General features: G+C 31.7%; 1 protein-coding gene across 1 annotated transcript in view; it reads right to left on the bottom strand.

The window, feature by feature from the left end:
• The window catches only part of LOC106470181 (hemocytin-like), a 124,114-nt gene that overhangs the window by 26,000 nt on the left and 71,453 nt on the right, over nt 1–26,661 (bottom strand). The window contains exons 38-52 of the mRNA XM_022399604.1: nt 25,712–25,859; nt 25,405–25,497; nt 23,132–23,356; nt 22,261–22,358; nt 21,022–21,169; nt 20,225–20,290; nt 17,621–17,896; nt 16,615–16,790; nt 16,240–16,338; nt 12,685–12,838; nt 10,993–11,112; nt 4,686–4,751; nt 2,133–2,255; nt 1,328–1,587; nt 885–1,096 (exon numbers count right to left, since the gene is read on the bottom strand). Of these exons, the coding sequence (XP_022255312.1) occupies nt 885–1,096; nt 1,328–1,587; nt 2,133–2,255; nt 4,686–4,751; nt 10,993–11,112; nt 12,685–12,838; nt 16,240–16,338; nt 16,615–16,790; nt 17,621–17,896; nt 20,225–20,290; nt 21,022–21,169; nt 22,261–22,358; nt 23,132–23,356; nt 25,405–25,497; nt 25,712–25,859 (2,264 nt within the window). The remainder of the gene's footprint in view (nt 1–884; nt 1,097–1,327; nt 1,588–2,132; nt 2,256–4,685; nt 4,752–10,992; nt 11,113–12,684; nt 12,839–16,239; nt 16,339–16,614; nt 16,791–17,620; nt 17,897–20,224; nt 20,291–21,021; nt 21,170–22,260; nt 22,359–23,131; nt 23,357–25,404; nt 25,498–25,711; nt 25,860–26,661) is intronic.

Raw genomic sequence — 26,661 nt, 5'->3', positions numbered from 1 at the left:
TATATATATAACACACACACATATAAATATTTCAGAGTTGCAAAGTGTTTATGCTAAATTATATTACTTAAATCATGTTGCAGGATGTAGTGAGTGACTGTATGTAAATCTGTGTCTTCTGTAATATATTTACTTTCTTTAATATAAATATCTATATAACCAACTGTTAAAATGAGTGTATAATCTTTGTATATTCTTTTATGTATATGTAGCTTTTTAAGGGTAAACATTATAATATAAGAATAAAACTTTAAGATAATATAGTAGAAGATTCAAAAGCGATTTACTAGCAATTTTCTAGACTAAATATTTAGAACTTCAAAAGAAAATTGTTTATAGATAGTATTCATTGTCAAAAGAGAGTGAAGAATGAATACTAACATTAACTGAAACAAAAATTAACAATCATTTTTTCACATTCACCTTTGCTGTTTGAAACGAATAAATTTCAGCTAGATCTGACAAACAGTTCTTAAACTTTTAATTTTATGAAATATAAAATAAACATATTATTTTACAAATTCAATCAACTGTAACTGTAATCCTCAGCTAGCCATGAATACATAATTTGTTACATAATCAGAATTAAACTTCACATTACAACAAACAAACTTGAAAAAACAGTAAGTTATCCTAAAAAAAATTTAAGTCAAAACTTAAACAATGAAAAATAATAGACCATTTAATCATTATCAATATATACATCATTTATATTGCTCATAGTAATTAATTTTTTCTTTTGTTTGCCTTTTTGATTAGAAGATGAATTTTTTCTACAAACTTCTGTTAACTTCTTCTGTGTATACTAATTTTTAGAATGAAATATTTTTTGAATTTCTCAAGTTTATATTTATTTAAAGTGATTCCTATGGTAGGTGTCTCACATCAGCAGGTTACATGTTTCCATAGCTTCTGTCATTATGTCTACAGGGCAAGTCTGGGGAGTGCAACGATCCTTCATTCCAGATGACCAGCTGTCACCAAACTCCTCACCAGTGTTTGCTAGTTTTCCATCAGGTCTTTGCTTGTCATCTCCCTTCTCACCATTGAACAACCCACAGAGGCCAGCAACTTGGTACATCATTCCTTTGGATGCCTGAGAAAAATCAATGTGATTATACTTATGATAGACTTTCAGAACATCAGTCATATTGAATGTAAACTGAATAACAAGATAATACAAAGCAATGACAACAGTAGTATTTGTGTTTTTGGCTATTCTTTTATTTTGACTTTATTATTTATTTACCTTTGATTTTTCTAAAATAGGAACAATGAAAAAAGATATTTTTTTGGTGTCATTAAAACAAAACCAGAAAAAACTCACCCCAACTTTTAAATTCATCCTTTTATCCCATGTGATACTAAAATCATTCACCAGTGACCGAAATACCACCAAGTCACCAATAAGGTGTAGAGTATAATTAGTACTGTGACGATTAAGTTTGGTGAGCTGGCTAGCTGTGTAGTAATGACCATTTAGCTCAACATTCAGATCAGAATCTAACTTGACAACATCTTTATCCTGGTGGATTTCTAGGCGTTTCTTACAGTCCTTTGGATTACCTAATTCACAGTCTTTGTGGACTAAAAGAGAAAAACAAATCATATTTCATGTATATATACCATATTACTTTTATGTAAATTTACCTTTTAATGTACATATTCTGACAAGCTGAACCTTCACATATCCTGTCTAGAATGCTCCCTCATATAAAGGTAAAGAAATTAAAATACATTTAACTTCAATAATTTTTTTTAATTTTATGCTTTCTTTTTATAAGTATCATGTGATTTTTTTATAAACATTCATTCAGAAGAATAAAAGAAAAATTGTTTTATCAATTTATAATGTAATGAGATTTTACTATACTTTTAATTCAAAACATATTAAAAATAATTTTAATCATGAAAAACATTTATCAGTTATCTCGGTAGACCAAAATTATCATACAAACTTATCTCGTACAACTGATTCATACTTCTATGTAACCAGTATAAACATATTCCACATACAAATTATCTTAATGATAACCAATAAATTAAGATAAACAAAATATCTATATTTCTGGCTGGAGTAACTGTTATTATCATAAACAAAGTTCTGGGTATAAACAAACCTATTCACTTACTTGTAATATTGAATTCCTTGTTGAGAATGTCTTGAAGCACTACATGATCACAGATATCATATACTAGTTCTTGCCCATCCAACGTTCGAAGATGATTGTTGATCAACTCACAGGTTGCATTTTCTGCACAGAGAACATTATAGTAGTAGTGAAAATACAAATTTGTGTTTACTTTTTAAGATGTTTCAAGACTTCAATTGTTTAAAACTTTTGCTTATACTTTTAAGGTACAACTGACCCTTAAAACCGGGCAAACTTACATGATAAGGAAACACTGTTAAACACTTCTTACAACCTTCAAGTTGAGCACACAACAAAAGTATAATGTTGCAATACCTGAAAGTACACTTTCAGTCACATACATCATATGTATAATTAATGAGGCAGGTATAAAGTAACATTTACATAAACTTTTTTAACACAATAACTCTACTTATAAATGATAAAAACGTGAAAATTGAAACACATATTCTTTGTGAACATCCTCATAGCTTGAATTAAAAACTTTGCAAATGTTCAGCAACATTAACAAGCTATGAGCAATTAATTTTACTTAATGCCTTCGTTAGTGGAAATTAGACTCATGACAAGACAATTGGTAAATATTTTTGAATTTTCAAATTAAATTGTTTATCCACTTCAACGTACCAACTGTAACTCAAGCTATTAAATTGTTTATCCACTTCAACGGTTTTAATACATGCATTACCACAAAATATTCCTTGCATGTTAAGTTGTGTTGCATTATAAGAGTGACAGTTAATTTCTTAGAGTGAATGGTGGGTGGTAGACTGCTACTGACTAGTTGCCTATCCTGTGGCCAGTACTTCAAAATTATAGATGGTAGTTAGCCAAACTAGCCTTGCCATAAATACAAAATATAATAATACAATCTAAATATTTGTACATATTGTTCAGTGAAATCAATATTTCATTTATATCTGATCTAACACAATATATGAAGTGAGAATGAATTTAGAAGCTTTGTTTCAGAACTAAAATGAACAAAAATGAGGTTATAGCTAAAAATTTTAATTCTTTTACATAAAATAAAAGTGTTTAAGCTACCATAAAAGAATTAAATACTGTTGCGTCAGCGAAGTCACATGACTAGTGTCACGCCACGTTTCTAGAACTATCCTGTACCTTGGCGAATGCTCTAGCATTTACGAGATATAGGGTAGTCTGGTATATAAAAGAGGGTGACAACGTGATGGGACAATAATGTGTGTGTAGATAGTGAGTAATTGAACTGCAGTCAGAAGTATTGTTGATGTTCGTTGATATAGCGTTTGTTATAGAGCGACTGTTGAAAATAAGTGTATTGTAAAGTTGTATTCGGAAAGAATAAACCATTGCTGCTAAGTGTAAAGCTTCACAATGGGTTATTTTTGCTGTGGTCGCCATGGATATGGAAACCCAATTTTTAGTGTAATAAGTTCAAAGATTTACTGCTGAGCTACTTGATGGGCAAATAATTTTGGGATTTTGGATAAAAAAAAGCAAAAGCAAAATACAGAACAGTTCTAATTACTTAGGTAATTTTCCCAGCATGTACACATGCGTCTTTCTCTTGAGAAAGAAATAAAATACACAACAATTATATATATTTAAGCATCTAAAGGAAAGGAAGCATACAAACAGCATCCTCAAACCTTTGATGAAATTTTAAAACAATTTTTCAGACAAAAAATAAGATCACAGGTGAAAGACAGACAAATAAAAAATAGTACTAGGGTAAAACTAATGTGTACGGGCAAAAATATATCTTAATAAAAAGAGATATCTTAATAAGTAAGACCCACACAGTGGTAGGGAAACTCTATCTATCAGATTCAATCTATTTGTAAGTCTTAGATGTGGAATAAAATAAAACTAGATTTAAAATTTAGAGCAGAAACAGGTGTTCAAACCCATGACTTCCAACATCTAAAATTATTATTCATCATCTGTGAAATTAAGGAAGTTTTGTAGTTTCTCTGATGAAACAAAATGATTAATTCAAACAGGATATTACAACTGGGCTACTATGTGTAATAAGTAAAAACTGCAGTTAATACCTAGAATGTTCAGGATAAAAAAACTACAACTATCAAACGAACGAAACATGGAATTTTTCCTCAAAATTGTACCCCCCCCCCCCACCAATTTAATACTTAACCATCTACTCTGATTATTATTTTGTTAAAATGTGCTCTTAGTTTGGTGAATGATCTTAGAAACCATGGATTTTCACTAATGTGTATGTGCTAATCACAAAACATAACATTTATACATGTTTGTCCCAAAACAAATATGGTGTAATGGAGAGAACCTATATGTATATATAAAATAAAGTTTTATTACTTTTATTATAAAAATTTTGGGAATTTCATATAAAACTTTCTTATTTCCCTAATATTATATCTTAGTTTTATTTAATTAACTGTATGTCTTATACACAACAGTTTGTTTTGAGCTTTTTTGCCTGAAAAGCTTTGTATATACGTGCATTTATAAAATCTCTCAACAATACATACTGACAAACCACAATAAACCCATTCTATAGCTCACCTTCTGGAACTGGAGTTGGTGTCATCCACAGAGTAGCTGTTGTAGCCTCAGTGGTTGAGATGGGTACTAAAACAAAATGTCAGATTTATGAGAATGAATTATCTAATCAACAAAAAACTATAAATAAATATACATTTATCAACATCTTACTGATTTTGCTTTGACATTTTAATATATCACTAAAATAATATATAATCCATTATTACAGAACAACAAAATTATATGGAAACAAGTTTTTACACTTTCATGAGTTCTCTTCAATCCAACTTTTTTTTGTAATAAAAAACAACAAATTAATGAAAATTGTATTATTAAATCACAATACCTAAATAACTAGGTTTATTGATATTCAGTTGTTGCTAAAATAAAGGAGATTTATCTATATCTTTCAATAACTAATAAAGTATATATATATATATATCTTATCCTGGTAATTTAGTAGCTAATAAATGCATATTTTTGTTTCTCACCAATTTTTTTCAATACCCTAGAAGTTATAGAATTTTCTAGCACAAGCCTTGAAAACATCAGAATTCTTGTAAAAAATACACTATCTGTATTCAAAGTTATTTTTATATCTATTTCTGTAATAATGTTTTCAAATGCAGGAATTCATTATAAGGTATAGAGCTACACTGCAATAAAACAAACTCAAAATATTCATTGTGAAATATTCTTCTAGTTTCTAATTATGTTACATTAGGTGTCAAAAAATCCAAACTACTCTTAGCATCCATATTTTTAGTATATAACATTTTCTATACAGAACAAATTTACAAAAGATACAAAACATAAATATAAAAGCTTCGAAGTTAGCATTTTCCCAATCTGAAAGTGTATTTCTGATAGATACTCATCTGTTCACACAGAAATGCTATATTCCTCATGCATCTGCCTATGAGAATTACAAGCCACTATCTAAATTCAACTGCACCAGTGCATGATGACATCATCATGTTACAAAAGCCATGCTCAGTGAATCCTCCTAAACACTTGCACTCATGATAACTTCATTCTTTGATAGCAAGAAAAAAAAATGTGTACCAGAAGTGGGAAGAATGGGTGGGAATGTATGAAGAGGTATCTTTTGGAAGTACATTTTCAGATTAGGAAAATGTTAACTTCTGAGACAATAAGTCACCTTTTCACACAGAAATGCTACAATTCCACGCTGAAGTGGTGGAGAGGATGGTGCAAAATTTCTAAAAACCAGATGAACTCCTTTAAGAATGAGCCTAAAGGGAAAGCCCTTGAAGTGTGACACCCAATAGCAGGGGTATATCTATGGAAGGCCACCTCTCCTCTTGACTGAGATATACTCTTCACCCAAAGTGTATGGGGGAAGAGGCAAATGAGCCCCAAATGTCACAGTTTGAGTGGAATGAGAACATGACATTCAGAGCACTTGCACATAAGCAGTTGGCGAGCCAATATGTGTAGTGTGGTTGGGATACAACCAGACTGTACTGGTGTGCTCATCTTGACTCTACTAAAGAGACTCTGGCTGCAGGAGAAGGGCATATGTGGTATGTTTTTAAGGGATGATCTGTACTACATTGACAGTGTCATCACTGCCCCATTTCTCACTGTATTGTGATAAGCCCACCTGGTAAGGATTTTCCATGGTCCACCACTCTAGTAGTTAGGAGCTGTTTAATTGGAAGGGTCTCCCATGCTCCATTTAAAGAAGGGGGAGAATTCACATTGGAGAGACCTCTAGAGGTGCCCGGATCCCCACTGGACCACCATCTGGAAAGGTCTTTTACTGGAGACAATGAATTAAGTGACAGCAAAACCCTATTTTTAAATGCTGGGAACAAGTCACAAAAGTGGACAGAACACTTCCCTGGTGCTGGCTTTTTCCATGATAGTTTGTTGAAGTGATACAGTCTGGATTGGACAATTGAGTATACCATGAGAATACCTCATATGGTCTTGCAGAACATCCCATCTTGCAGTAGCCACTGGTAGAGCCTGGTTAAAGGTTTGAGCATTTTCTGTTATCCTGGCTCGATGAGGATTTTGGGAAATAAGTATATTCTGGGAGGCAACACCAGCCACATGATAGGATCCAATAATGATAGAAGGAGATCTGAAAAAGACATTGTACTTACCCTTCTCAAAGATGGTGTGGAGTATAGAGTAGTGACTGGTGGGAGTCGAAACCCCTCAGGAGATAAAAGCCAGAAGAAGAAGATAACGAGAGATACATTTGTAGGAATACGTCCACGTATTAGCCCCAAGGATATCATCCATGGGTAGGTGAAATTGAGATAGAAGAGAGTGAGGCAGGTTGAGAATGTGATGTGACAAAAAGTGGAAAAAACAGATAAGAGAGAGATGTTTGTGTCAGATGACGCCAAACAGTCCAAACTAGATATAGAAGATAATATGGGGAAGAATGAGCATAGAGATGACAAACAGAGAAAGATTGAGCACCTAAACAAGCAGCAGAAGTCTGAGGAAGAACGGTTCTGTTTTAGCAGAAGAGTAAATAAGTATGGTAAAGAAAGAGAGTACAGGAAGTATCAATGGCATAAGAATCCTAAAGACAGTGACCACAGGTGAGAAGAAGGAAGCATGTCATGAGAGAAAGATGGTATACAGAACAAGAGGCCAAGAGCTTGAATGAGGCATGTGTGGGAGAGAGTAAACTCAAATGAGTATAAGAGTCAAACGAAAGGACAGGAACAATGTCGAGAAGATAGGGAAAGAAAATATGTGGTAATGGGAAGGGTGCAACATGATCAACAAATCTGTTCAACAACTATCCATGATGGAGACTGTCAATCCAAGGACAAACAAGAAAGGTCCTGTTAGGGTATAGGAATAATGAAGGAAGTTGAAATAGAGTATGCTAAGTATCAATGGCATAGACTGACAAAAGACGGTGATCACAGGAGAGGAGGAGGATGAAATAAATCTTGAAAGAAAGACAGCATAAAGAACAAGAGGGCAAAGGGCATGAACAGAGCATGTGTGAGAGAGTGCCACATAAAGTTCCCAGTCAGACACAGGAGTTGGATGAGGGGTACAGTGAAGAAGGAAGGACAAGGACAACATGGAAAGGACAGGAGAAAGCATTTGGTGGGAAAGAGAGGGGCACAATAGGATTAGAAAGCTGTCTGATAACTAGTCATGGTAGATACTGCCAAACCAAGGACAAACAAGAAAGGGCAAATCATTGTATAAGAGTAAATAAGGATGGTGAAAGAGAGTACACCTACAAAAGACGGTGATGACAGGCAAGAATGAGGTGGAAGTAAGTCTTGCAAGAAAGAACAATAAAGCAATGCCATGAATCGAGCACATGTGAGATAATGAAAAACATATCAAGGTTTCTGTAAGGCATGGGAACTGGCCCAAAGGGTTGGTGAAGAAGGAAGAAACTTATGGTGGTAAAGAGAAAGACATAAATTTAGTGGCAAAGTCACCAAATAATCAGTAATGGTGGAGACTGACAATCAATGGTTTAACAGCTTAGTGAAACAGGCCAAAAGGTGGGCTAAAGTAAGATGATCCAAAATAAAGGAGATGTGGATGAACAATTCTGCCATTGCCAGTGATAGACAGACAAGGTTGAAGGATGACAGGAACAGAATATGAAGGCTAAATGAACAGAGAATCCAACTCTGTGCATGATGAACCTGACAAGTTCCACATGGAAAGATGAAGGGGAAACACCCTTGGGTAAAAAAAAAGGTGTGTCAGGTTAAAGCAAGAAAGAGAGAGAGAGGGAACATGGTAGTGGAAGAGAGAGCTGGCATATCAACTAGCAGAGGGAATTAGGGATGAATAGGCAAATGAGGTGCAACCAATAGGATCAGAATAAGGCATGCTGTGTAACAAGAAGAGTATACTAGGGAGAAGAGACATGCAGAAAGGGTAAAATCAGAACCAGATGTGAGAAATGACTGCCACAGCTGAAGGATGAGGAACACCAGAGACAAGAAGAGTGGAACTGTGGTGCAAAGAGAATGGCAAAGGGACAGAAGAGAATTGTGCAGAACTGAGAGCAATCCCAATGAAATCCTGAAGATGAAGAACTACACAAAGGGTGGGTTCTGGATGGTCAAGAGTGGTAATTCGCTACCAGGTTCAGAGCTCCCAGCACATGTAAATGAAGAAACATATTCAATGGGAATGAACCCAAACAGCTGGTCCACATCTCAGAAGCAAAGAGTCCTGCAACAGATACCACCCTGATAGTTGATATATGAAAGGATTGTAGAAATGTTAGAGGGAGGAGTAAGCAACATGCCTGACAAAGTTATGGTGATGTGGAGTGAATGCCCCATGGGAGCTCACATGCACAAAGTCATGCAGTTGGTTAGAGACCACGCTCCGACAGAGAAGCATCTGTGAAGAAATTTGGTCAGGTGAGTGGCAAGGGGATGACCACTGTGGTATCGACATGGTTAAGCCACTAATAAAATTCATTGAGTAGAGAAGAAAGAAACACAAAGTAGATGACAATAGAACCCAAAAGGGTTTTCTGCAGTTTCTGCGAATACCACTGGAAGTGGCACATATGTGTATGGCCCAAAAGAATGAGTGGTGCAATGAAAATCAAGTTCTCAAGGAAAAGAACTTAGTTGTCAGAGTGAAAAGGGTGCACAAACCATGGTGACGAGACATTCTGATTCTCATAGGCAAAAAGATAAAGGCCAAGCCTGACAGAAAAGTGAGATGAAGAACACACTCAGAAGTAACAAGTGGAGAACAGGCATGATAATAGAAATGGAAACACAGCCTTGATCTGTGAAATGAAATAGAGACAGACAGGTCCCTCACTGACAAATCTGATAGAGTAGACAATGATAAGACAAGCAACGACCTCAAGATCATGAATGGGGGGGTAATAGGGAGGAAAATAAGGCCAGAGAGCTGGGGAAGGAAGTGGGAAACATGGATTCAGAAGGCCTAGAAGCAGGAACAGAAAGGTGAGGAGACAAAGTCGAGAAACTATAGTATATAATTAGAACAGATGTTGAGCTACCTCAGGTTGGGTGTCCAATACGACAGGTACATCCCTACCCAACAATTCCCAATAGAGGAATCAAGTAAGACATGGTAGATCAGAAGAAGTAGAATGGGTCCATATAGTAAAAAGAAGAGAATATACCTTTTCAAAAATCCCTGGGAGCACAGTGAAGTGCCTTGGACATATGGTGAAGTGGCCAGTAGTAATGTAGGAGGGTAGTAAAGAAGAGACAAAAATGGGAAAACTAGGCACTAGAATGGGAAAGAGAAGTGAATGGTTTCACCCACCAAAAGGGTTAAAAAAAAGGTTACAAGACTGGGAATTGAGTAACTGAAATGAAGAATAAAGCCAGAATAAAGGTGGACAGTAAGCAAGAAGGATGGTAGTTCAGGAATTGAAGTATTCTAAAAATGAGTCTACATGGACTATAATTAGGGAAAACAATGCAGTCCTGGGTATGTGTGACATGTAGTAAAGTACAGATAGAATAAGAAGGCCAAGAGGAAAGAGAAAGAAAGGAATATACCTAAAAAAACATGTAAAGAAAGAGGTCAGAATGATGAGGATTTTCGTCTCCAGCTAAAGCCATCTCTAGAACAAACTCTTCTAGGAGAAAAAGGTTGTCAAAAATCTTAATCATGTCCAAACAGGGAGATGGAACATAGGCCTAAGGAATGGGAGGGTCCAGTGTGCAAGAAAGAACTCATAAAACATCAAACAATGGCTGTCATGTCCACCAAAGACAAGTCCCCCCCATGATAGAAAAAAGGCCCCATGTTAGGAAAATAGTCACTATCATGGAACTAAGTGGAAGTCACAGTCACTTGAGAAGCAATTATGGGTAAGTATGATAAAAACAACATATCAATCAAAGTCGATATTCCTCTCTTCAGTAACAAAGGAAACCTGTTAAACTTGAACAAAATTCAAGTGTGAGAAAGTAAATTTCATGTAATTGAACAATAGATTTAAAATACATCTATTCTAGGCAGTGTTGAGGAAAAAATGAAGTTATCACAAGTGCAAGTTCATTGGGGATATTACGATGCATGTCATGATAACTAAACAAGTACGATCAAAATATTGGGATACAACCATTATTTAGTTTTGCTCTATCAAACTGAACAAAAAGCAAACCAAATAATATATATTTTTATTCTAAACACTTAGAAAAAAGTCAAAAACTGCTAATGTAAACTTCTTTGCATTAAAAAATAATTTCATTAGCTGAACAATTTTAAACTATTGACAAAAGATGCAATTTACATAAAGATAGTGAAAAGGAAAGAAAACTAGCACACGTCAAGATATATCAAGTCTTACCACAATTATATTCTATACAGGAAGAACCACTTGGCTTTGTTATTGACGCAGTATACCCTTCAAGACAAGTGACCATAACAGGAGGTGGACAAGTTGTTGTTGTTGTTGTAGGTGCTACTGCTAAAGGAAAAGTTAATAACTTAATTTTAATCTGGTATAACTAACTCATTAAGTTACTTACCCTGATAAACTTATTGGTGAACAAAATGAATTTTTACAACATAATAATATAAGCTAAGATAGTTTATAAGATACTGTACATACATAATTCTATTATTTTGGTAAGAAGCTTCCTGTATATAAAGTAACAGTAGCTTTAATTTTTTGTTTCTAAAATAAAACAATGAATAGACACCAACAGTTGACAAGTTGATGAGTAACTTTTGCTATATAATTTTTCAGATTAGATGTAAAAATTATTTTGGAAGAAAAATTTTTCTTGCAGCATTTTATTTCATAGATAATATTAAATAATATTTCTTCTTAAAGAAATTTCAGAAAGCTCTTAACAACTCAAAATAAAAATGTACAAAAGTAAATAGATTATTTATGGCTAATCTTCTTTCCTAATTTCATTTTAACAATTCAAAGATTGCAAAAAATATCATACAACAAATTTGCATTCAAACAGAAAAGTAATTACAAAAATATTTCTTAGTTTAATTAGAAGAAAAGGAAACATTTTAAAACTGAATAAAATAGAAACTAACAATTAGTGTGAAATGACACAATACAGAGAAACAAAATTAGAATCAGTTAGTATTGTTAATACTTCAAGTACAAAGATATTATTAAAAAGACAACAGATAAACAAACTAGACTGAAAAACTTACACATGAGTGGGAACAAGTTCATAAAATGATACTGGATATAAAACTGTCATGAGCCATCATTTAATAAAGTTTAAAGTAACAGAGCAGAAATCCATTTAACAGAATTTAGGTAAGAGGAAGAATTGTCTTGTACTCTTTGCTCATTATCTCAAAATACATACAATTTAGATTTGTTAAATTATAAAAGTTCAGGTTTAAAAATTGCAACTAACACTGGCCAACTCGCATACATATTTTTAAAAGAAGTTTACATACTTAAGTGATCTATATAAAGTAATCAAGTTAAGTAGTACTTTGTGCTATCTACAAATGTTGTAAAGATTAACAACTTTGTAAGGACAAATTATATAATGAAGAACAAACACAAATTTACCAAAATATGAAGATGTATGCCCTTGAAAATGATGCATGTGTTACACTGAAAATAGTCAGAGCAATCATCTTCATATTTTTGTAAATTTGTTTGTTCTTCATTATTTAATTTGTGCTTATAAAGCTGTTAATTTTTACAACATCTATATAAAGTGTTCTAAATTTTGTGAATATTCAAGCTGTAGGTAGACTAGGGTTAAAATAATAAGCATGTTTATATTAAGCACAAGTATTAAAAGCAAAGAAAGGTAAAAAAATGCACTTAAATCATATGTAACACTATAACGTTAAAAGTGTAAAGAATAATAAAGCTATAGAACATCTTAATAGTCTTTAAAATAAGACATTTAGCAACAACACATACTTAATAGTCCTTAAAATATGACATTAAGTAACAAGACATATCTAATAGTCTTTAAAATAAAAGATTAAGTAACAAGATATACTTAATAGTCTTTAAATTAAGACATTAAGTAATAAGACATACTTATGCAATTCTTTTCATCGTCTGGACAGTCAATCACATTATCACACCACCGGTTCTCAGGGATGCATTCTCCACTAGTTGGACAGAGAATCGTATTTTCTGGGCAACCCTCACAGATACAGGAACAATTGGCCAAAAGAGATGACTTTTGACCCTAGAATAATGTTGTTAAAATTTCAGCTAAATTACTCACAACTTCAAGAACAAGTAATTTGCTATTATAGCTGACTTCTGACTCCAGTAAAAAGATGGTTAAAATTTCATACAAAATAATCGTAACTTTAAAAGCATGTAATTAGTTTTTTGTAATTGATTTCTCAAACCAGTAAAATGGTGGTTAACACTTCTGATAAATTAATATCAATTACAGGAACAATTTGTTACTATAGATTACTTCTGACCCTAATTTAAATGTGCTTAAAATTTCAGATTTATTGTTTAGAACTTACAGAACAATGTCAGATTTTATAGGTCCAGATTATTTACAGTAGGTGTGGATGACTCATTGGCAATAAATTTCAACAATAAATGGACAGCACACAATCCACTTTTTTTAAAATAATATATTCAAAACAAGTCAAACATATGTATAAACATTTGTTGCACTATGGGATACCACAGTTGTATCCAGAGCTTTAAATAATTTTCTTTTATGTCAAAAGTCCATACAGACTGATTCAGTTAATTTAGAACCCAATTGAAAAGACAAATTCTTCTTCTCTACTCTGTTACTACAATACAATCTATGATTATAACACTTTAAAAGTTGCCACTATATACTTTTTATGGCTAAATCTACAAACGCAGTCTACATCTATATTTCTCAGTAACATTGTCTTACTTTCACTAATTTCCTTGCTTTCTGTATCTGCATGTATTTATAACACATGTCAGAAAAATCTAGACATATCTAACCCTCTGATAACAACATGACAAATAATGAGAAAACTTAGAAGCTTCAAGTAAAATGACATCAACAATATTACAAAAGTCTAGTGAATGTAATTTAATTGTTGTACAACATATGACTAATACAGAGTTACGTAATGAAGCTTGTCATGACTACTGCTTTTAAAATAATTAACTTTTAACAGTCTTGTTACGAAAACTAAATAATCATTAAATATTAGATCACTAAATAAGCTAAGTAATAATTCTTAAATTGAACAGTCTTGTATATCCAACAAATAATTTGCCAAAAAGGATGACTTCTAGGTAAGTTAAAAAATTACAACCATTTGATATGTTATTCTTTATAATGAGAGAAACTTTCAGTTCTATTCTCAGGACTATCTTTAAGCCAAACAAAATAAATTTTATGTGATGTAAGCTTGCTTTACATTAGAAATATGTACAGTTTTTACTGATATATAAAGATCTGTAATAATGACTAAATGTTATATGTGTGGTATTCTCAGGTGAAACTGATTTTCCCCAAGAGTGACAAAACAGGTCAAAAGAGTAACAAAAGATTCAAACAAAATATTTATAAGAGAGTAGTTCTGAAAGTTTCTGAAATTGGCTGAGTTCATAAAAAGAAAATTAAGAAACTGGATATAAGACACAATGAACAATCTTCGTTGTTTAAAATACAAATGCAGTGTTTGTACTTGCTTTGTACCCTGGGTAGTCACTGTTACTAGAACTGAGTAAACCCAATGTTATTTACTTAACTCAGGGACATAAGACTTACACAGAGTGACTGACACTACCCTCGTGACTGGTTATTCAAATTCAAACTTAATGGAGCCCATAACCTCAATACATCACTTGACCTACCACTGTTGGACACAGCTGTCAACATCCATGTACACGGTGCAGCTTTACATGCATGTTTCCTATGGTCAAACAAGTTATTATCTCAAGAGAATGACAAAGAACAAAAGCAAGTTAATGACTTTTTTGACCTTGTGTTATGCAAACTGCATATATCAAAATAACTGTATAATTCCAAAAAATATTATATTAAACTGAAGAAGGTAGAAAATGTTTCTGATTTTTGAGAACAAAGTTGTAATTCTTGCCTTCAGAGGGAAATTTGTATTAGCTGACCAAGAGATATGAATATTTTTTGGCCATATATTTTAGAGCAAATGTGCATTTTTACTTACTTGCTTTAACATACACAATTTATATTCATCATTTTAATTATTCAAAATTGGAAATTATTAAGTTATGAGTTTTCAATAGTAATAACACATTAGACTTTAATCACAAACATTTTGTCAAGCATATTGTGTCATTAAGACATTACCATAAATTATCACAACAGAACCCTTTATCAGACAAAACTATTTCAAAAATGATTACTAGATCTAAGTCACGAGTGTAAGCACACTTTATAGTCATCGAATGTAAAATATGACACATTTACTTCAAAGTTAGATAAATAAATATTTATATGCAGTATTTTTTTCAGCAGAAGATTGCCATTCTTATGTGCAAGGTGTTATTATTTTTGTTTAATGACCTTAAGTGGTGCAAAATAAATATTTTTTATGCTGTATATAAAAATATGTACATGCATATGTTGAGCAACTTTATTTTCCACATATCTATCATTAGATAACTGACTTTGTGTATAACTTGGTATGTGCAAATATTAAATTTTTTATTTTTTATCTTTTATTAAATCTGCTTTAATAATGTTAAAAAATATTTTCCCATCAAATGAATTTGTAGACAATGTTATAAAATGTCTAAAAACTATGATCTTAGCCCAATATATTTGCAGTTAGTAATATCAAGTTATTACAGCTCAAGACTCACAGATTAGATAGATTAATCACAAACAAAATAATGAGCGTTTTCTTTGAGTGACGAGAATAAAATAACATAAAGATAGTACACGACTCATGAAAACAGTAAATTCAACCATTGCAGAACACACCAAGTCAATTGGACACAAAATAAACTGTGAGAAAACTAGAATCATTGACAAATTATGGAAGACAAACTAAAGACTCCTTTTACATTAACACAATAAAACATCCAATAAACAGAGATTCCGGATTAGAGTTGAGAAGCCAGTGGCTACCACTGATTGAATATACAGGAAGTCTTTCCACTAATCAGAAATAGAGATAAACCAACTCTTCACAATCCACCAGAATACTATAAAGACTGACAACATCATACACACGCTGACCAGAAGACGAAAGGTAGAAAACTTGTCTAACATTGTCCTCTACACTTGTGTTTCTACAAGAGGCAGTTGCCATCCATTCAACTAAATTCCCTTCAAGACAATGACTGATTGCAAAATCAACTGGACAGTTGTAATTGATTAAAATAGTTAATGCAGTGCAGTTACTTTTCCAATTTTAAAACAAAATATTTAACTTTCATTCGCAATCTTTTCTATCAATCATATGCAATTCACACAAACGATACATTACATCAAATCACCATCAGATTACAATAATCCCATTGAATACACGATTTAAGAAAATGGTTGTTCAAATTGTAAATAACTGCATATGATATAAACAGTTTTCTCTTATTCTGTACCTAACGAATTGATAAAAAAAAAAAGAATCATATTGGTAAACTCACGGGTTGACATGGTTGGCAAACTTTTGGTGAGCAGCTTGATCGTCCACCAATCACACACAAGCATTCTTGGCAGTCTGAAGTTTCTATTATATCACTTTGCTAATAGAAAAATAAGTGGAAGGTTTGATAAGCAAATACACACACATCCTCATTTACCCTAAATATTAACAATTCTTTTGTAATTCCAAGTCATCACAAGATATCTAAATATTAATGAAAGGTTTACAAGTTTAATATTTTTGATATAAACTAGAATTTATTTCTTCTATAAGCATTAGTATATATATACGTATATATTTGTTAATGGTAAGAATATATACATTTACATTTAATCTTGAAATAAATTAGATTGCACTTCTGATGGATGATACTTACACTATAGATTTTATCTTTATGAACACAGACACAATCTACAGGGTCAATACAAGCTGTACCATTACAAACTAGTCCTTCTTGACAGCTCAGTGGACATTTTTTTGCCATTGCTTCTGTTAGTTCAGGGCATAACAGTACAGGTGGAGCCTTAGTTGTTGGAGATGTTGAAACAGTACCTATATAGAAAACAATATATAAACTAAAATTCTTTTGAAAATAATTCACAAAAAAAAACAAGAAGCTGAGTGAAGTATTCAGGTGTCTATATCATGTATGCAGGTAGTACAATCTATACAAAGAATAATAATCTTGTAATATCCTTAGCCTGAAAATAAATTGATAGGTATTTTGAGTGAGAAGTTCATATCAAATTTGAAGCATAATAATTCTTTTAAATTCCAACATTATGCTTGTATGATCAATTGTACTATAAAATGATAATGCTATCCTTCTTTCTGCAATAATAATAAAAAAAAGTTATTTTTCTTGCTACTTCAGTGAAATACATTGTTCATTGGAAGTATCATTGGAAATGTCCTAAAATACTAATCTCATTTTTACTTGTTTACTAAGTAACTGACTGTCTCAAAGTAAGCCCAACAAGGAGCTGACTTAAGGAGAGCACTATTAATGTTCAGAAGTTCTTGAAACACTTGATTAGGCATACAACTGATCATTAAGGTTATAATCCCATCTTTTTGTAAAGTACAATTAGGATATTTTTCCAAAACAATACTCAGATGAATTGTTTTTTTCTTATATTATCAGTCAGAAGATGTGGCTATTATACTTTACACAGATATTAAATAACTAAATACCAAAAACTAAAAAGGATTTTGTATTCAACTAACTAGTTTATACTTTAAATGGCTAAATAAGATAAACTGTTTAAAGAAGAAAAAAAACCCTTAAGATGTTTAAGTCAGTTTGTAAGAAAAGAAAGAGAAATACATAATACTTTCTAACATATAAAAAAAAGATGATTTTAGAATCTAAATAAACACACCACAACTCCAACACTTGATTCGAGCCTCATAATTCAAACAAAGCCCATCTTTCTGTTCTTCATGAAGACATTTTAAGCCCCAAGTAAGGTCGCAGGAAACCTTCTGTCCACTGTTACGATAGTTCCTACCAGTAGAGTACTCTCTACATTCAATTCCTACAGGATTACTACACAGGCCAGTAGCAGTAATGATTTCATCTATTGGTTCAATATCACCTAATTCACTGGGTTTAGGTACCGATAAGCTCATCCAAGGTCCATATTCAACACAGGCTTCTGTAAATTTCAACAGAAAAGAATGTGGCAGAATTCCAAAGATGCTTCTAGATTAATTAAACTGACAGACAGAACTAAATGTAAAATTGGCATCACAAATATAGTTGAAAAATTGTAAATATTTTAACAATTCTTTCACTACCTGAAGTCATGCAATCTCTAAAGAACATGATTATTGCTAATAGCTAAATGTGTATAATAAATGTAGTATCATAGAATCATAGTTACAAATAAAGTTGTAACATTTTCATATGTTCAAATACATGTTTTGTGGTTACTTGAATACTTTTAAAGGATTATTGGTATTTTGTTTTATAAGGTTTCTTTAGACTTCTAAAAGAATTTGGGTCTTATAAACACTTCTAAAATCTAAAACTAAATAGTGAATTATTGTACATTAACACTTAATAGTGTATCACAATTATGTTTTTTACTGTGAAGTAAAGGCCTGTTAGGCCTTGTGTGCCATTCATTTTAAAACTGAAACTTGTTTTCCCTAATAACTTGCGGGATGTAAGGTGTGGAATCAGGCACATCTTTTAGTAGTTGTGGACAGGTTTTCATGACTAAGAAAAGGGGCACTTGTGGGGTATAAGAGAATAAAGGAAGGGGGCTTGAGCATACCCAACCACCCCCTTGTTCAGATTACTGTAAGCAACCCACATAGAAGCCATTTGAAAAATCAAGATGATATTAGTGTAAACAGCAACTCATGTTTATTTCTTGATGAAACATAAGTGTTAACTAGATGTTTCTAAAAAAATGAGAAATACAACTTTATTAATGAGTATGTTTTTGAAAAGTGATTTTAAAATTTCAGTTTTTTTTTATATTAGGTAGTTGTTTTTTTTTAATCAGGCTTGAGACTCTGTGGTTTGCAGGACTGATATTAATCAGGTATATTTAAGTTAATTTTTCTGTTTAATCTAAATTTAGTTTTATAAAAAAGTTGAACATTATAACTGACACACATTAGATTCAGCATGAACAAAATCCTGGGTTCTTTTCTTAGTTTATGCTACAGTTAATTACATTTTAATTAGATATTACATAAATTTCCCACAGCTACCGGCTATTATAAACCAACTTCAATGAGAAATTCAAGAACATTTGTGACTGACTTATTGTTACAATAAATAAAGTCTTGATGCTAGAATACATTTTATTAGATAAATGTAGTTGAACTGCAACAGGATTTTATAATGTAGAAGAGATACAGAAATAGAGGCATCTGAGAAATGTAGAATACTAGTATGTTGATGGCAAAACAGATGAAAATGTAACTAGAAAATCTCCTACACCTCAAATCCTGCCAGCTCCAGAAGTTAAATGACATCATTATACATTTCAGATATAATTTTAAGATATCTACTAACTTCTCTCCAGGATGAGTTAACACAATTTAACCTTGATTATCAAAAGAATGGGCATTCTAACACTAAAGCCTTCAAAATTCAACAAACAGTAGACTTCCAGTATGATCTTCCTGTTATTCTCCAGCTTTTAAGCCTGGAGTTACACACGTTTAACTACATTGAATTTTAAAAATAAGTGGCTAACCAATCAAGTTCAGTAGTTATTGTCTACATGTTAGAACCTCTTTATTAAAATCTTTCCTACTGTTCTCCTCTATGCTCCTAACATCAACCACAAATTTAGGAGTACCATGTTAAAATTCAATCTCTGTGGTGTTTCCAAATTTAGTTCTAGCCTTATACAGTCATCATCACACTAATCACGGACCTCACACAAAACAAGAACTGTAAGTTTAACTGCTCCTGGAGAAAATGGAACATTAGTGAAAGAGATCACAGTTAAATGAAAGCCAAACCATATTAATAAAAAACTAACACTTTCATCACAGCTAAGTACATCAATGAGGCAGTAATTCAGTCTCAGACTGAAAAGCTAAATAAAGATATCAAGAAGACCTCAAATAAATCAAAAACTCAAAACAATTAAAATCGGTTTACCACAAACACTCCTTTTCCAACAACACTATTAACAAAAACATATCAATGAAAAGCTCTCTTCTGTAACTGACATAACCACCATTCAATTCTTTTTGACATAAGCATGTATTTCTAGCTAATTATGACAGATGCACCTTTATTTCTTTTAACTATAAAACGCTAAATCTTATATCTATAACGACCTGATCAAGATTTACATTAGTATTTTGAAACATTGCTTCCAAATTGTCACATGTAAATGAAAGTTGTTATACAATATAAAAATGAAGACTGAAAAATCTGTAAAAATAACTGTTACATTTAACTAAATTTTAATGTACAAATTATACATATAAAATATATTTTTTTATATTACCAGTTGTTGTAGTAGGTACAGGTGGTGTTCCAGTATCAATCAGAGGTGGGACAGTAGCATGATGTTCTGTAACATGTAGTATTTATAAAAAAATAAAACAAATGGACAACTGGATATCAGATAAACAAGTAGCATGACAAACAAAACGTGAAAGTCTCAGTGCAACAATACAATATTTTGGTTACTGTATCTTAGTAATTTTGTCAGTTTCCGTATTCAAACCTGTTGTTTGTAAATAAAAGCTAATAAAAACATTTGCTTAACACTCAACAATAAATAGATTATTATCTCTCTAGTTCTGCTTATTAGCTGTTATCTTAATTTTAAAATCATTACGAAAAAACAACACAAAATAGTTAATGGGGAAAATATTTAAGCTTTATGACCCAGTTGTGAATAAAACAAATAAATACCACATTTCTGATAACAATAGCCCCAAAATAGCAATTGCAATCCCATAGAATATATATAGATAAGAGAATCAAGCCCTAGAAATCACTGGCATGAAAATAACTTTTGTAACAAGAACCAAAATTTTAATACTGCATAATAATAAAACAAGTTAATAAAATGAATCTAAAGAAAATTTAGTATTCTTTAAAGGCAATATTACCTGAAACTTAGTTTTGAGCAAGCATGCATCATTACTAAATCATTCCTGCTTCAGTAACATATAACATGTTCTCGATCAACAAAACATTTTTTTAACATTTATTTTAGAGCACAGATTATGAATAAAACATCTATACAATTAATCCATATATTACTATAGTAAAAAGATAAAGCATAAAACAGACCATATGGGTGGTAGCATCCAACTAATTCCATTCTCATGCCGATCCTCTCATGCCAATTGAGGGGCACAATTCTAACATATCTCGAGGAAGCAGGCACTTGAAAGTGATGAATAACTGGGGTGTTTCTATCAGTGTTACCCATGATCTCCTTAAGTAAATTATGAAAATAACTTATGTGAGGTTAAACTCATACAAAAGTAACAGTTCATTACTATGTATTCAACCATGTATTTTTTAAATACTTACAATTTTTAGGTCAAAACTAAAGCATATGTGTTATAAAAATTATAAACTTTTCTAAATCTTGACAAATGTTTGTTTTTTCGCTAAGCACAAAGCTACACAATGGGCTCTTTGTGCTGTGCCCACTACAGGTATCAAGACCCAGTTTTTCGCATTATAATCCTTCAGACTTACTGCTGAGCCATTGGCGGGGTATCTTGAGAAGATGCTAATTTAAGAAACAGTGCATTTCATTGATACATGATATTGCATTCCATTTTAAAAAATAAATAAAATATGCTCTAACAAACCAAATTAACTAAATTCTTGTACATCACCATATGTGTATTTCACCATTCACTAATGTAATTTTCATCAACTTATTGAACAGTAAGTATCATAGTATTACCTTTGCTTTCACTGAGAGTAAACTGAAACACTACAGCTAATAATAACATTTATATTACAGCAATCTGGTTCTTGTATTTGACAGTTTTCATCTAATGTCTGTACAAGAACTCAAGGAGTTGAAAAAGTGCAAATTCTGACACAATGAAAACCACAAATTACAATCTTTCAGTCCTTTTTATTTTTTTCCTCATTTTAATTTCATTTGTCCATGGGTATTTGAAAGATTTATTTGGACATGATTATAAGAAAAGAATCCTTTTCTAGAAATTTAATATACTGATTTTCCACCTAACTTATAAATGAGTTGATTCAAGTAAGAGCTCTAAACCTTCTTTCACTTAATAGTTTGTTTTATTATCAGCAGAAAAGAACTTACTTTCTATAGTTCCTAGCATAAAAGCATTAAATATATATATATAAAAGTACATAAATGATGTTAGTATTGAATGTCTATATATCATTTATAATATATAAATGTTTTTATTTCCAACAGATGACCAGTAATATACAATAGATATTTCAAACACATGCTATATTAAAATAAGTAAGTTATAATATCACATGGCACACTGAAGGGAACATGAAACATTCAAAGACATACATTACCTCTTTACCATCCTTTCCATATAATGGAAACCATGCTTCAGTATCATTACTGACCAGCATCATGAATGAAGTCACCCATTCATCAGCATCATCACGACCTATGGAAAAAAAAAATATCTTCTTCAGTTCTAAATTTTCTAAAACTCAATTTATTATTGGCTCAAAAATATTGCACCACAGCTTTCATGGAAAAAGAATGGGGTGTGAAAAGTAATCATTGAAACATGAGTTAGTCAGTAATCTATGTTCTTAATCTAATACACCTCCTTTTCACACTTGATCTACGGTATTTAATATATTGATGAAATGTTTCTGAAAGCCTCATGATGTGCAGATATTCATCTATTCGCACAACATTTAATTTCTGTATAATTAAGGTTTGAACAATTATAACTAAATGTTCAATGACCTTGTGCATTTTTACATTGTGTTGTTGTATCTGTGTGTCAGTATATTGTTCTCTGTGTGTGTGTGTGTGTGTATATATATATAAATTTCTTGTATTTTTCATTTATTTTTGTTTTATCTGTGTGTCAGTATAGTGTTCTGTATATATAAATTTCTTGATTTTTTTATTATTTTTGTTTTATCTGTGTATGGAAGGATATTGTTATGGATATATAAATATCTTGGCTACCTAAAGGTTTATAACAAAACAAATTGGAAAATAAGATTCTTAGTTTGATATCTAGTTTATATCTTTTATAAAATAATCATGAAATATTCAGAAGCACAAACACAATCAATACTAACACATTTACCAAATTAAAACATAAAATAAATGTGTTACAAACATCAGGGTTTCAAAAGTTTTGTTCCTGGAACAATTTCAAGGACAACAACGACAAAACCAAACAAATGAGGAAATTACCTTGTGTGATGATGCCTGTGATGGTACGAGGAGTTCTAAAATCAATTTGCAGATACTGGTTTTCATCACTTGTTTCAGCAACCCAGCCACCTGCTTTACCATTGTCAGCAACAGTATCGAGCCTTACTTGGGATGGGCCACTGTTAGCAATTGCTGATGACACTGAGATCATATCATCTGACAACATTCCATTTTCTAAACCCATGGGATCAGAGCACTCTGAGACTAAAAGAAATAACAAAAGTTTTACCAAATTATATAGTATAATTTCACTAAAACCCAATTTCCACATTAATAGAACAATTTGACAATGTGGCTACAATAACCATATAAAGATTTTGTGTTAAGTTTCTAAAGTTAAAGGATACATGTGGCAGACAAAAAAAACTGTCATTTATTTCAACATATTCTTGTGAGGAAGAAAGGTGGAAAAACAAAATCCTGTAACTGTATGTAGCAGGTCTAATGAGTTAAAAACATAATATAAAAACTAACATTCTTTTTTTCTTGAAATAAAATACTAAGCAATACATAAAAATATATGCATACCCATAAAATTTCTTTTGAAACATAATGAAAGGCTCAAATATTATATGATTAATAAAAAGTAATGGTAAGTGAACTTATAAACTACATCCTATTGATACATGTTTTAATGGTACAGGACTAATGGTAACTAAGGTCATACCTATAGAGAACTAAGGATATCCTATTACATCATGACTGTAGAGAACTAAGGATATCCTATTAAATCATGACTGCAGAGAAATAAGGATATCCTATTAAATCATATCCATAGAGAACTAAGGATATCCTATTAAATCAGGACTGCAGAGAACTAAGGATATCCTATTAAATCATGACTGCAGAGAACTAAGAATATCCTATTAAATCATATCCATAGAGAACTAAGGATATCCTATTAAGTCAAATCCACAGAGAACTAAGGATATCCTATTAAATCATATCCGCAGAGAACTAAGGATATCCTATTAAGACAGAACCATATAGAACTAAGGATATCTGATTAAGTCATAACTATAGAGAACTAAGGATATCCTATTAAGTCATAACCATAAAGAACTAAGGATATCCTATTCAGAGTAATTATTGGGAATTATCAATGTGTTAGTTAAAAGTAATGATGGTGAATATAGCTTCTTATTAACTGGGGTAAACTGAATATTGTCTTACTGTCAAGTACTGGAGGGGGTGGGGGGAAATAACAGATGCACATGATCACTAGAAATTATCAATCACTACCTGCAGTAATAGGACAAACTGAATATCAACATGTTGTCATGTTCTGGGGGGTGGGGTGGGATGTGTGTTAAAAATAGATGTATATTATTAACAGTAATTATCATTACACGCAGTAATGGAGTAAAATGAATATCATCTTACTGTCAAGTACTGGGGGGGGTAATAATAGATGTACATTATTACTAGTAATTATTGTTATGGTGTTCATTTCAAATCCTGTAGCTTTAGGTTATAGTTTGAGTTTTGATAAAAATTCCAACTTAGCAACTTTTTTAAATATAAAATTTGACTTGGTGTTTAGTATGATGTATTGATATTTTACTTCAGTTCTTTACACTTGTCAATATCACTTAACACATGGTTAGAGAAACCACTGAATTATCTTTATTTTCAAAGTTATCACATTCTACAAAAAAATGATCAAAATATCAGTATCAGTGGTAGAACAAACATTACATTACTGACATAGAGTATAGACACTAATGCCACTTTTAAATGTTAAACCTGAAATTATACAATAAAGATACAAATCAATCTTTATTAAATCAAATTAGTTTAAAAATAATAATTTTAAATTTTAGCTTACAAAAATATAAAAAAAATCTGCACAAGTTTAAACAAACCCGACAAATTACTATTCATTACATAATTGTGGCACATGCCATTTATTGTGAAAATGTGTAACATATATACTACTGGTAACGTACTGACTTAAAATTAATAACACTGTCAATCACTGGTTGCAATTTACTCATCGCCAGCATGTGGAAAAGTAAGTCTTTTCATTTTTACACACACTGCTCATAAGAAAGTGCGTGAGAATTATTTGAACATACTGACTTAAAATGAAAGCACAAGTTCATTTACAAAAGATTAATAAAACAGTGCATTTTCTTTGAATGTTGCTTTAAAGACGTAACCTATAGAATTTAGTACTGGTGGTATACAGTGAAAATGTTACAAAAAAGAGAGCAAGTGTGTTCAGTAATACATGAGCCATAGTATCTTACCAATGGTAATGGTGGTAGACATGGTAAATTCTTTCACAAGTTCAGGCACTCTTGTGATTATCATTGGAGTAGTAATGGTAGTGGTTGTGGTGGCTTCAAAAATGTCAAAAACAATTAATTAATAGAACCAGAAACACCTATATGTAACTTACACTTTAATTATTTAAATTGTTGTGTTTCTATTTAGATTTCTCGTTCTTAGCAAAACTAATATCTATCTATTAAATAAAAACCTTTTTATAACCTTACATGATCAAAGTTACATATAAGACAGATAAATAGGTATTTCACATTAAATAAGACTTACGATAAGGATGGAAACATCCCAACACTTCTAACTGCATGCTGATCCAATTTTTCCAGTTAACTGGTAAGATACGCAAATACCTGGTTCTAATAGTGCTTGGAAAATAGTTTGTTACTTTGCTGTTGCTGTCAAAGTTTCCTGGGAATACCTGAAAGACATAAAATAAATTATATTAGATTTTCAACAGTGAGTCATTCTTAAAGAAATTTAAAACTGTATTTATAGAAGAAACATCATTTGAATTTTTCAACAACAATAAAAGTTAAAGTTTTATTAATAAGGTAAAAATCAAATTTTATGTTTGAAAAATTAACACATACAGTTGTAAATGTTTAACCAGATTCATGATATATAAAGAGTTGACTACGTCACACAAAAACAATTCTGAATACCCAAATCCACAAGTCAAGTAAGAAGCACAGCCAATAAGAAGTTGTACTGGAATGGAATGTATAAGAATTACATTTTGATATTGTTCAGAATTTCATAGTTAGTGTGATGTCACAAAAAACTGATCACTTTTGGTAAGGGTATGTAACACTTTTTCCAAAATATTCATTCACTCAGATCACAAAGATCTGGGATTTGGAATTTCAAAGATAGAGATATCCCTTGTACTTAATGGCATTGCAGAACAATGAAATATGGATCAATTTTGGATACCAGGTCTATTAAGAGATCTGAAACAAGTGATATCGCAGTTGTGGTCCTCATATGCTAGATGGCTTATGGAAACCAGTAGGGAAAAGGGATCTACTTTGAACATGACAGCCTTCCAATGGAGTCTTTAGTAATGGCAAGTACACTGCAGGGTTATTGTCAAGGTGCATGGTCATCAGATAAAGTATGACCAGACATGGTGACATGGACTGTAACAATGTGGTGAAGTTCCAAAATCATTTTAATATACACCTGGAAAAAAGTTAAGCACCCCCTAATATTTTTCAGGA

The sequence above is a fragment of the Limulus polyphemus genome, unplaced genomic scaffold (assembly GCF_000517525.1).
Source record: "Limulus polyphemus unplaced genomic scaffold, Limulus_polyphemus-2.1.2 Scaffold102, whole genome shotgun sequence".
In the NCBI taxonomy this organism is placed as follows: Eukaryota; Metazoa; Arthropoda; class Merostomata; order Xiphosura; family Limulidae; genus Limulus; species Limulus polyphemus.
This window is presented reverse-complemented; position numbering and strand designations above follow the sequence as displayed.